This window comes from Podarcis liolepis (genome assembly GCF_965112155.1).
Source record: "Podarcis liolepis genome assembly, chromosome: 16".
Taxonomy (NCBI): domain Eukaryota; kingdom Metazoa; phylum Chordata; class Lepidosauria; order Squamata; family Lacertidae; genus Podarcis; species Podarcis liolepis.
In genome coordinates, this window is record NC_139567.1 from 545,106 (window position 1) to 557,271 (window position 12,166).

At 42.0% G+C, this 12,166-nt stretch overlaps 1 protein-coding gene across 3 annotated transcripts in view; it reads right to left on the reverse strand.

Moving 5' to 3' along the window:
- Positions 1–12,166, reverse strand: part of ADAM9 (ADAM metallopeptidase domain 9) — a 94,669-nt gene that overhangs the window by 60,035 nt on the left and 22,468 nt on the right. For all 3 annotated transcript variants that reach the window (XR_014520211.1, XM_083480428.1, XM_083480429.1), the window contains exons 4-5: positions 11,466–11,544; positions 507–583 (exon numbers count right to left, since the gene is read on the reverse strand). Coding sequence is in view for 2 of the 3 variants with exons in the window: in XM_083480428.1 (XP_083336554.1) it covers positions 507–583; positions 11,466–11,544 (156 nt within the window). In the remaining variant the exon portion in view is untranslated. The remainder of the gene's footprint in view (positions 1–506; positions 584–11,465; positions 11,545–12,166) is intronic.

Genomic DNA, 12,166 nt, shown 5'->3' on the forward strand with positions numbered 1-12,166 from the left:
ACTCCTACACTGCAGGGGGTTGGACTAGATGTCCCATGAGATCCCTTTCAACTCTACAATTGATCGTTCTATGAAATACAATTAATTAATCAATTAAGGCAGCCTGACCTTGGCTAAGAAGGACAAGACACAGTGCGGCAGGGTTGATGGAGAAAATGTCTCCAGCATCTCAGCCAGAATGTCTAGAAGCCCCAGGAGCAAAGGGCAAAAAGGAGAAGTTGCTGTGGCTCACATTGGGAGGGGGGGAGCGTTTCCCAGCCCAGGGGCTGCATTCCCTCACAGGCCACTCTCTGGGTATTGCGTACCAGTGGTGGTGGTGAGAAGTGTCCAGAGACAAAAAGAGGGAGGAGTCATGAAAATGACTGTATTTGACTCCCAGGCCTGAGGATCTGTACCCCTGGTTTCAGCGGCCACCATCAGTACACAGAAAGGCAGGTTGCTTTGAGGGAGGGGCAGCCACTATTCTGCCCCCTCCCCCAAAGAAAGCACAAGAACGTATCACTTACCTGAGTCCAGAGCAAGTGCTGACAGCGACCAAGGAATCCGCTACTCCTTTTACATATCCCTGATAGTGGCAGTGATCCTGAATGGGTAGAAAACAAGGGGGTGGGATTAAGGAATGATTGCATGCAGCGTTCCTTGTTGCTCACAGTGTTGATACCACAACGCTCTCATGAATCAAGAAAATGAGGTGTTGCTATTTTGTGGGTTGGACTCTTTTGCATACCTGTTGATTCAGGTCACCCTTTTAAAATGGATTTGGTCTCTTGAGCAACAAGCCTGCTTCTACACATGCACGCACACACGCACACCTTTTTTCAGTTAAGGAAAGCACCAGGGAAATTCCCTAGAAAATGTAAGATAATAATGGCTCATATAACTTGTCCACAAGCAAATCAGAATGGCATTGTAGAACTTCTCTGCAAACGCTGTGCAGACACATTGAGAAGAATGCTCAGCAAACATGCCCTCTGGAAGCAATGTTAGGGTACAGCTAAGTGTGAAGACATGTGATAGCAGATTCTCTGTAGTGACACCCCAACTATGAAATTATCTCCACGCTCAGGTACACACAGATGTCAGCTACATTTCTGAGTTTCCAGAACCAAGTTAAGACACATCTATTTACTAAGACATTTGGTGAATTTAGTGGAACTGTCGGACTTCCGGGGTGGCGCCATCGGTAATGGCTGCTTCCCTCTGACTTGGAGGGAACTGGCTCTACGGAAATCGGGTCTGTACCACTACGGCGCAGCGGGGACCCTTCAAAAATCACAGGCGGGTGAAGCCTGTGACCGTGGGACTCGGCGGGCACCATTTGCGCCCCCCCCCAATCGGCAAAAGGAGCCCGGCAGCGGGCTCCGGAGCGGAGTGGGGAAGTGGCGCGGTGCTGTGAGTCAATTGCTTCTTCCGTGGAGCGAAGCCGCGTTGCTGTTATCGGAGAGCACTGCCTTTTTCCTGGGACAATTGGACTCTGAAAACAACTACCCGTGAGTAGGATCAAAACTGGATTTAAAAGGAAAAAACAGCTAATTCGGTACTGAGCGGGAAGGCACAACCAGGAAGTCTCCCTTCTTTTATGGTAAACAGATCAAAGCAAAGAGACTGTAAAGCGGAAACATAGAAAGTCACTTGAAAAAAGAGCTAAACTTCAACATCTGGAAAGTGGTCTCCCCTCCAGATTGCAGGAGAGGAGAGGGGAAAGATTGAGTTGAATTTACCTGCAAAAAAGAAGGGAAAAGGAAGCTAAAATCCACTGTCTAAAACCTGGGAACGGACTGCCCCTAGATAAGGAAAGCCGCACAGTGGAAAGCCTATTTTTGACAGCTAATTTTGTAAAAGAGATACAGCGTTTCTGGACTTCTCCTGGCTTGAAAGTAACTGTTTAAGTGCATTGAAACTGTTGTCTTTAAGTGAATTGGGGGACTTATAAAGACCATTTTTGTCCTTAAAAGTTGCAAGTTCTGGCTGATATTGTGTCCCCCTAGAGGAAGCTAGACATTGTTACAATAACAACTGGCTTAGAGGAAAATTCCACTTCAAAACAAACTTCTAACTGTGGGAGCGACCTTGAATTTTTATGAGACTGTTATGGCAGATGGGAAAGGGAAGATAGAGCTGTCGCAGGAAAAAACCACTAGGTCTGGCAGACAATACCGGATAGATACTGCACAGCAGCGAAGGGGTTCAACATCTGGAACATCAGGGGCCGTACTCCCACAGGTTAAACCAAAAGTTATGTCGTCCGAAGACGTTCTGGCACAGGCTCTTGGAAAAATTAATGAATCTTTGGAAAGTCTAGCTAAACAGGTAGCTGAGACAAATAAACAGATAGCTGAGACAAATAAACAAGTAGTGGAAGCATCAAGTAAAATTGATTTGAATACAACAAGTATTAATATTTTGGGACAGAAGGTGAATACCAATACAGAGTCTATTGAAAAATTATTACAGGAATCTGCTTCGACTCGAAAGATAGCTGAGGAAGCAAAAGACATTGCAACTGCTACTCAAGAAAAGATTCCACCAGTATATAAGAAATTGGAGGACCATGATATGACATTGTCTATGATTGAATTGAAAGACAAAGAAATTTAAGAATCAGGGCTGTACCAGAACGGGAGAAAGATAATCTGGCTGATTTTCTTACACAGGAATTCATAGACTTTTGGCAACAGGATTTGGGGAAGGAAGAATTTAATATAGTGAATGCATTTAGACTTGGAAGAAGACAAAGCAAGAACAAGGTGAGGGACTGTTTGATTACTTTTCGAACAAAAGAAGAGAGAGATAAAATCTGAATCTGCACTATCAAAAGACTTTGGAAATTGATGACTCAAGCGTGGTGATATTTAAGGATATTCCAAAATATCTATTAGACTTAAGGTTCAACTACGGAGATCTAGTGGCCCTGTTGAAAAGAAATAGAATTCTTTTCAGGTGGGAATTTCCTCAAGGCCTGTCCTTTAAATACAAAGGAAGAAAGATAAAAATTAAATCAGTTGATGAAAAAGACCGGTTCTTGAAAGATCACGAGGAAGATCTACAGAAAGAAGTGGAATCTGGAGAAGAGCCAAAAGGCATACTAGACATAGCAAATTTGTCTTTTGGATTGCACGGCCCAGAGAAAGAGACACCATCTACAGAACAAGAACAGATACTCGGAGCAGTTGGAGGTAAAGTGAAGTAGCCCCATCATGGCTCTGCAACTATTAAGTTGGAATTGTAATGGTTTGAACTCTCCTCGAAAGAGAAAAAGTGTGTTTAATTTATTAAAAAAGGAACAATTGGACTTGATTTGTTTACAAGAAACACATATAACAAGGGCACACAGGAAGCTACTGATTAATAAAAGATTGGGACAGGAGTTTATCTCATCTGACAAGGTTAAAAAAAGAGGAGTTGTGATTTATGTAAAGGAGAGACTATTACCGAAATTCATCTTTAAAGACGACCAAGGAAGATTTTTGGCAATTGAAATTCAAGGTGAGAAATTTTTGATTGTAGGAATTTATGCACCGAACGAGGGGAAATCTGAATTCTATAAAAAGTTGCATGAGACTTTATTGGACTATTTGGACTATAATTTGATCTTGATGGGGGACATGAATGGAGTAGTATCTACAAATATGGGCAAGGCACAAAGACAGGTAGTTACCAAGGATGATTACCGAAAACATTTTTTGAGATGACAGACAATATGGACTTAGTGGACATCTGGAGAGTAAAGAACCCCTTGGGAAGAGAGGGAACCTTCTTTTCTGAAGCCAAGATGACATGGACTAGAATCAACCAAATATGGATAACTAGAGGAATGGCACCAAAGATTAAGAAAGTAGAAATCTGCCCAAAAACCTGCTCCGACCATAATGCTGTAAGGATGGAGATGAAACAAATATCAACTGGATCCTTCAGATGGAGGATGAATGACACCTTATTCAGAGATGAAGAAGTGTATAAAAAGGCCCAAAAAACTTTGAGAGACTATTTTGAAATAAATATGAACACCAATGTAGAAAAAAGAGTAATCTGGGACACAAGCAAAGCTGTTATGAGAGGGTTCCTGATACAACAGAATGCAATAAAGAAGAGAAGTCAAAATGAGAAGAAAGATAAAATTTTGGAGAAAATAAAAGAAAGTGAGAAGAAATTGAGAGCAAAACCAAAGTCTCAGGAGATTTTGAGAGAAATAAAATTATATCAAGTACAATATATGGAAATGATGAATCAGGAAATAGAATAGAAAATTAAACAAATGAGACAAAAAACATTTGAATCAGCCAACAAATGTGGGGAACTGCTGGCCTGGCAAATGAAAAAAAGACAAAAATTGAATACTATTACAAACTTAGAAGTGGAAGGAAAGAGTATACACAACCCAATTGAGATTAGAAACTGTTTCCAGAGGTACTTTAAACAATTATACACACAAGGGCCACAGAAAGAATCGGACATAGACCAATTTTTGAAGACAAATGGATTACAAAAAATCTCCCAAGAAAGTAAATTAATGCTGAATTACAAAATATCTGAACAGGAAGTAGAAGGTGCCATTCAAAACATGCAATTGGGCAAATCTCCAGGACCGGATGGGCTGACTTCTAGATACTATAGATCTTTGAAAGAGTGGTTATTGCAACCTTTGAAGGAAGTCTGCAATGAAATATTGGAAGGGAAAAGGGCACCAGAGTCGTGGAAAGAGGCGTATATTACACTCATACCAAAAACAGAGACTGAAAAGACTCAGCTGAAGAACTACCGCCGTATATCGTTACTTAACGTGGATTACAAAATTTTTGCTGATATTTTGGCCAAGAGATTGAAAAAAGTATTGATGGAAGAGATCCATAAAGACCAAGCGGGCTTTCTCCCGGGAAGACACTTGTCTGATAATTTGAGGAATATAATTGATATTTTGGAAAAATTAGAAGTGAATATAAACACTAAAGCAGTCTTGATATCTGTGGACATGGAGAAAGCTTTTGACAACTTCTCTTGGAGTTTTATGAAGGGATGGGGGTAGGCCAGAGTTTTGAAAATGGTATAGGTGCAATATATTCTGAACAAAAGGCTAAATTAATTGTAAATAATGTGGTGACGAAAGAATTTAAGATAGAAAAAGGGACACGACAGGGGTGCCCAATCTCCCCACTGCTTTTTATATCGGTCCTGGAGGTTCTGCTAAACATTATTAGAAGGGACCAGTTGGTTAAAGGTATACAGGTCGGAGCCAAACAGTACAAACTGAGAGCATTTGCAGATGTCTTAGTATTGACGTTACAGGAGCCAGAATCTAGTACTAAAAGGGTTTTAGAATTAATTCAAGAATTTGGTCAAGTGGCAGGTTTTAAATTGAATAAGTTAAAAACCAAGGTTTTAGAGAAAAATTTAACACCGATGGAAAGAGATAGGTTTCAGAATGAGACAGGATTGACTGTGGTAAAGAAAGTGAAATATCTGGGGATTAATATGACAGCCAAAAATGGGAACCTATTTAAAGATAATTATGAAAAATGTTGGACGGAAGTGAAAAAAGATTTAGAAATCTGGTCAAATTTGAAGCTTTCACTGTTGGGTCGCATTGCTGTGATAAAAATGAATGTATTGCCGAGAATGCTGTTTTTGTTTCAGACATTGCAAATTGTGGACAAGATGGACTGTTTTAAGAAGTGGCAGAGAGATATTTCTAGATTTGTCTGGCAGGGCAAGAAGCCCAGAATAAAATTTAAGATACTAACTGATGCAAAGGAAAGGGGTGGATTTGCCCTGCCAGACCTTAAACTTTACTATGAATCAGCAGCTTTCTGCTGGTTGAAAGAATGGCTACTTCTTGAAAATACAGACATTTTGGATTTAGAAGGTTTTAACAACGTATTTGGATGGCATGCATATTTATGGTATGATAAGGTTAAGGCACATAAAGCATTCAAAAATCATATCGTCAGGAAAGCATTGTTTAATGTCTGGATACGATATAAGGATTTATTGGAAAATAAAACTCCAAGGTGGCTGTCACCAATGGAAGCAAAAGCTCAGAAAAGGCTCAATATGGAGGCCAAATGGCCGACTTATTGGGAAATTTTGGAACAAGAAGGAGACAAATTGAAATTGCAGAGCTTTGAAAAATTAAAAAACAAAGTGAGAAAAACAAAGTGAGAGATTGGCTTCATTACCATCAGATAATGGAGGCATACAACTTTTTTTGACAGAATTACAAGCCTGGTAGATGAAGGCAATGCAGTGGATGTAGCCTACATTGATTTCAGCAAGGCATTTGACAAGGTGCCCCATGATATTCTTGTAAAGAAGCTGGTAAAATGCGGTCTTGACTACGCTACCACTCAGTGGATTTGTAACTGGCTGACTGACCGAACCCAAAGGGTGCTCATCAATGGGTCCTCCTCATCCTGGAGAAGAGTGACTAGTGGGGTGCCACAGGGTTCTGTCTTGGGCCCGGTCTTATTCAACATCTTTATCAACGACTTGGATGATGGACTCAAGGGCATCCTGATCAAATTTGCAGATGACACCAAACTGGGAGGGGTGGCTAACACCCCAGAGGACAGGATCACACTTCAAAACGACCTTGACAGATTAGAAAACTGGGCCAAAACAAACAAGATGAATTTTAACAGGGAGAAATGTAAAGTATTGCACTTGGGCAAAAAAAATGAGAGGCACAAATACAAGATGGGTGACACCTGGCTTGAGAGCAGTACATGTGTAAAGGATCTAGGAGTCTTGGTTGACCACAAACTTGACATGAGCCAACAGTGTGACACAGCAGCTAAAAAAGCCAATGCAATTCTGGGCTGCATCAATAGGAGTATAGCATCTAGATCAAGGGAAGTAATAGTGCCACTGTATTCTGCTCTGGTCAGACCTCACCTAGAGTACTGTGTCCAGTTCTGGGCACCACAATTCAAGAAGGACACTGACAAACTGGAACGTGTCCAGAGGAGGGCAACCAAAATGGTCAAAGGCCTGGAAACGATGCCTTATGAGGAACGGCTAAGGGAGCTGGGCATGTTTAGCCTGGAAAAGAGGAGGTTAAGGGGTGATATGATAGCCATGTTCAAATATATAAAATGATGTCACATAGAGGAGGGAGAAATGTTGTTTTCTGCTGCTCCAGAGAAGCGGACACGGAGCAATGGATCCAAACTACAAGAAAGAAGATTCCACCTAAACATTAGGAAGAACTTCCTGACAGTAAGAGCTGTTTGACAGTGGAATTTGCTGCCAAGGAGTGTGGTGGAGTCTCCTTCTTTGGAGGTCTTTAAGCAGAGGCTTGACAACCATATGTCAGGAGTGCTCTGATGGTGTTTCCTGCTTGGCAGGGGGTTGGACTCGATGGCCCTTGTGGTCTCTTCCAACTCTATGATTCTATGATTCTATGATTCATGGAAATGTAATATATGAATAAGAAAATTGGCTTCCAGGTGGAAAAGTCAAAATTAGAAATAGAACTGTTAGAACCCAAAACTAAGAACTTGTCAAGAATGTATAACTTGCTGTTGAAATGGAATACTCAGGATGAAACGGTGAAATCTGCTATGATTAAATGGGCACAAGATGTTGGACATAATATTATGTTTGCTGACTGGGAGCAGTTATGGACCACAGGTATGAAGTTTACGGCATGTAATGCCCTAAGAGAGAATATTATGAAAATGATATACAGGTGGTACATGACCCCAGTCAAGCTTGCAAAAATCTATCATTTGCCCGACAATAAATGTTGGAAATGTAAAGAAACTGAAGGTACATTCTTTCACCTCTGGTGGACGTGCCCAAGGATTAAGGCTTTCTGGGAAATGATATATAATGAATTGAAAAAGGTATTTAAGTATACCTTCTTGAAGAAACCAGAGGCCTTTCTCCTGGGCATAGTCGGCCAATTGGTGCCAAAGAAGGATAGAACTTTCTTTATGTATGCTACAACAGCAGCAAGAATTCTCATTGCAAAGTATTGGAAGACACAAGATCTACCCACTTTGGAAGAATGGCAGATGAAGGTGATAGACTATATGGAATTGGCAGAAATGACTGGCAGAATCCGGGACCAGGAAGAAGAGTCGGTGGAAGAAGACTGGAAGAAGTTTAAAGATTATCTACAGAAATATTGTAAAATTAATGAATGTTAGAATGATGTTGGATAGAAATTAAGTGGTTTCTAGCTGTAATGCTTTAAGGGAATATGAAAAAAGGCTTATAAATGGGTAAAAGCTTAATGGCAAGGATTTGCTGAACCAATAAATCTAAGTGGAATACAAAAAAGGGAGGTATGAGGAGGTCCGGGGAAATAAGCTTAAGGAAAATAAGAAACGGAAAATTAATGTGTTTTTAACTGTTTTTATTTTGTATTTTTCTTTTTCTTTTTCCATTTTTACTGTAATATGTTAAAAAATCTCAATAAATATCTTATAATAAAAAAATGAATTTAGTGGAACTGTCCAAGGTCCTACGATTATTATGAAATGCTACTGTTTCATTGTTGATAATGGCTTGTTTGATGTGTGGAAGCAGCCTTGGGATCTACTCCGAAGGAAGGGAGCTTAGGAGTTCTACAAATTGAGACTCTGCACAGACACCTACTCCCTCGACCTGCCACCTGGATCAGGGCAATTTACCCTGTGTTGTCCCAGGGACCAGACACCCACACCAGAACCACCTCCAAAATAATTCACGGATGGGGCTATCTTTTTTTAAAGGGATTCAAATCCTATTTTGTTATACAGCTAGGAAAGCTAGGACTCTCCCACTTAACACATCAGGTAGGATCCGATCCTCCTGCTTAACAGCTGTTAATCAGGAGGGCCCATTCCTGGGGGTGGGGGCTGCTGCTGCTTCATATTCAAGGCAAATGTCCTCTCCTCCACTGCCCCCCAGGACCATGAGTGGCTGGAAGAGACAGGAATGGCAGCAACTTCCATGCAGGAGAATGCCATGGCTGAAGTTTTTTGAAGGGAGAAACTGTTCAGAACTGGAAAGTACTGGTCTATTCCAGTGTGTCTGTAACTGTTCATTTCTGCTGAAACAGTAGGACATGTTATGAGTTCCCCTGTATTTTCTTGATATGTTATCTCAAGGACACTGAGCCAGAAGCGATATAGCAGTAGTTCAGGGAACTGCCTGGTTATTCCTACTTTTGTTTTCTTCTCTTCGCATCTTCTGAGTTTATTCTTGAGGGTTTTTTTGCTGTAACTAAGCCTAATCCTTAATAAAAAAATTCCCTTTGCTAATGTGTTTTGACTCTGCGTGATTTACTGAAAACCAACACATCCGTTCCACCAAGCTTCTGCTACTCTGCTCTTCCACAAGAGAAGGAGCGCATTGGGACTTAAGGCCAAATCTCGCAGATTGCTTGCGCACGCATGCGCACCATCCAGCAAGGGTACATAAGTTTGGGTGGAGGCATGGTCACCCTGCTGCTTCAGCAGTCCAGTTGGGAGCAGAAGCCAGTGGAGGGGATGCCAACTGCTTAGCCGCCGGAAGCACTGTGCACCTTTGTAAGAAAAACATTGGGGCCCAACTGGATTAGTACTGTAGAATGTCTGTCATCTGGTGGGTGGGGCTTCTGTGTTGTGCTCCAGAACTGGCCCCTCCCTTTGGGTGTCAAGTTCAATTCAGTCCAAGAGACCAAGTGTCCTTCTGGCCCTAGGATGTGCTTTTAGTCTCTTTCAGACAGGATGTCATTGTGTTACAGTTTTCTTTATTATTAAAGCTTTGTTTGAGCCTTTACTTTGCTGAAAGAAAAGCAACTCTGCTGAAGAATGGTGGAATATCCTAAACTGGGAGAGTGAGGGGATATTCCCAGTCTCACAGGAGGATTAGTTTTCTTTTTCACCACCACCCTCCACAACATTCCTTAGGAGTTATCCTAAGGGTGCACTTTGCCAATAAAGAATTAGACTGCAAGCTGTCTGTCCTTCTTGGGCTGCGTGTGCTCGGAACACCAAGGGGAGCCCCAAAACATCTGGAGGGTCACAGGTTCCCCCCTCCCCGATGCAGAAAGAGAAACCTATCAGTGTCTGTTCGACAATTGTAGCTAAATAGAACCTCCAAGTTCAGCAGCAGTATATCACTGAACACCAGGTTGTGTGATGGGTCTGGAAGCCTTTCGCAAGAAATACCTCTGCTCACTCATAGATATATTTACAGTCTTTATTTACACACATATTTACAAGGTACAGGACATAGCTTCATGAATCCGAATCCTCGGTAGCAGATCCAGGAAGTGGGAGCTTCCGGCTCCTCCTCCAGCAGAGCAGCTTGGGAAGCCCCAAGCGCCTTATTTGTTCCCTACATTTTAACCCCCTTCTGTCCTGTGCTGAAGGAATGGGCATTGACTCTCCCTCTGTCTCTGAACTGGTCGAGTGGTGTTGATGGTCTCCTCGCTGCTTGAGTTCCTTCTGCTTGCTTGTCCTCCTCTCCCTCTCCTGTCTTTTCTAACGGCTCCCGTTCTTCCCCCTCCCTCAGCTCCGGGGACAGGTTGCTAGTCAGCAACCATGTGACAGGTGATGACCTTTCCTCCCCATTTGTGGGCTTCTGGGAGGCCTCTGAGTAGCCACTGTGGAAAGCAGTGAGCTGGGCCGGAGGGACTCATGGTCTGAACCAGCAAGGCTCTTCTTCTGTGCTATGCAAACATGCAAAACAAAGAAAGGAAGGGGGGAACTCCCACAAAGGGACTATTTGCTTACAACAACTAATTAGCCAGCAAAGTCAACATGGTAGAGACATAGGAAGCCCCCAGTCATTTTACCTCAGTAGTGTCCACACTGACTGGCAGAGGTTCTCTAAGATTTGGGGCAGGAACCTTTCCCAGTCCTACTGGAGATGCTGGGATAGATGCTCTACCATCCAATTACATAACAGAAACTGACTTCCATCTCAATAACCACAACATCACCAGGCAGCCAGAGTTTAGAGACACACATCTGGAAGGAACTCGCTTGGCGGGGAGGGGAGAATGCCACACAACACCTGGAAGCTGACAGAGTTTTGGAGCTGTTAGGAAGTAAGCATGATCTCCAAGACCTTTGGAAATACAAGCAGGGTGCTAGGAAATGTCTCACAAGTAGCACTGGGGCCTATGAGCATGTGAATGATGCCATCCACATTCAAGCCAGGGCTTTAAAAAAATTAAATGCCAGGTTAAGGACAGGGTGCAGCCAGTCCTCAGAAACACAGCAGGTAGTGAGCGGGCCAAGGAGAAGACTTGCCTTTACCTTGCAGTGGTATTTTTCTATATTCAGGGAGGGTGTTCAAACATCCAACCCCCAATACCACTCTTGCAGACACAGCAGCCCTCAGCCCTATTCCTACATCTCAGGCAATTGAACTCATTTGCCCTTGGCTCCCACTTGTGCCTTGAAAATCTTTGCTACTTTACTCCTCCAGATGCCATCCCAGCAGGAGGGAGAGGCAGACTCCCAAGAAATGTATTTGAAAGGAAAACATACCTTGAGATCCAGAATCTCAGAACGCAGCGAGCCGTCAGCATTGTAAGTATAAACTGTGAAGTCTTTGGGCACAAGGGCTCTGGAGGAATTGGAGAGGGAATTATGGGAAGAAACGCATTAGGCAACAATTGTTTTAAAGATTAAGGAAAAAATGCGGAACCAGCAATGTTGAGTTGCAAAGTTGGAAGGGAGCGAGGAAAGCCAGGTTCAAAAGCCAGTCTGCTAAACCACCTGAACCCTCTCCCTGCCTTCAGAGTCTTGTTTTTCAAACCCTCCCAAGACAGTTTTGAAAAATAAGCAAAAAAGTACAGCATTTAACTTAAGCAAAATTAAAAACTTGAAAATTAAGAATGTTCTTAGACCTCATGCTTAATCAAGAACGAACAGTAATGATACCTCATTAAAACCAGGATTAGTTATAAACTCCCCTCTTTTCTTTTTATCACTACCAAACAACCCTCTTTCAGAAAATAAACAAAACATTATAAAAATAATAAATGAGGCTTTTTAAAACTTTTGAAAAAAGAAGTGCTTTCACAGAACTGGACCTGGAAGAAGAATGAGGAAAAAGTAAAGATTTGCAAACAGAAGGCTGTGAGAGCATGGAATCAGAAGGGGGGGGAGAACTGTTGCTTTTATAATTCTATCCTTGCATTTATGGTATATTCTAAATGAAATCATAAAGATTTTTTTTAAACAAA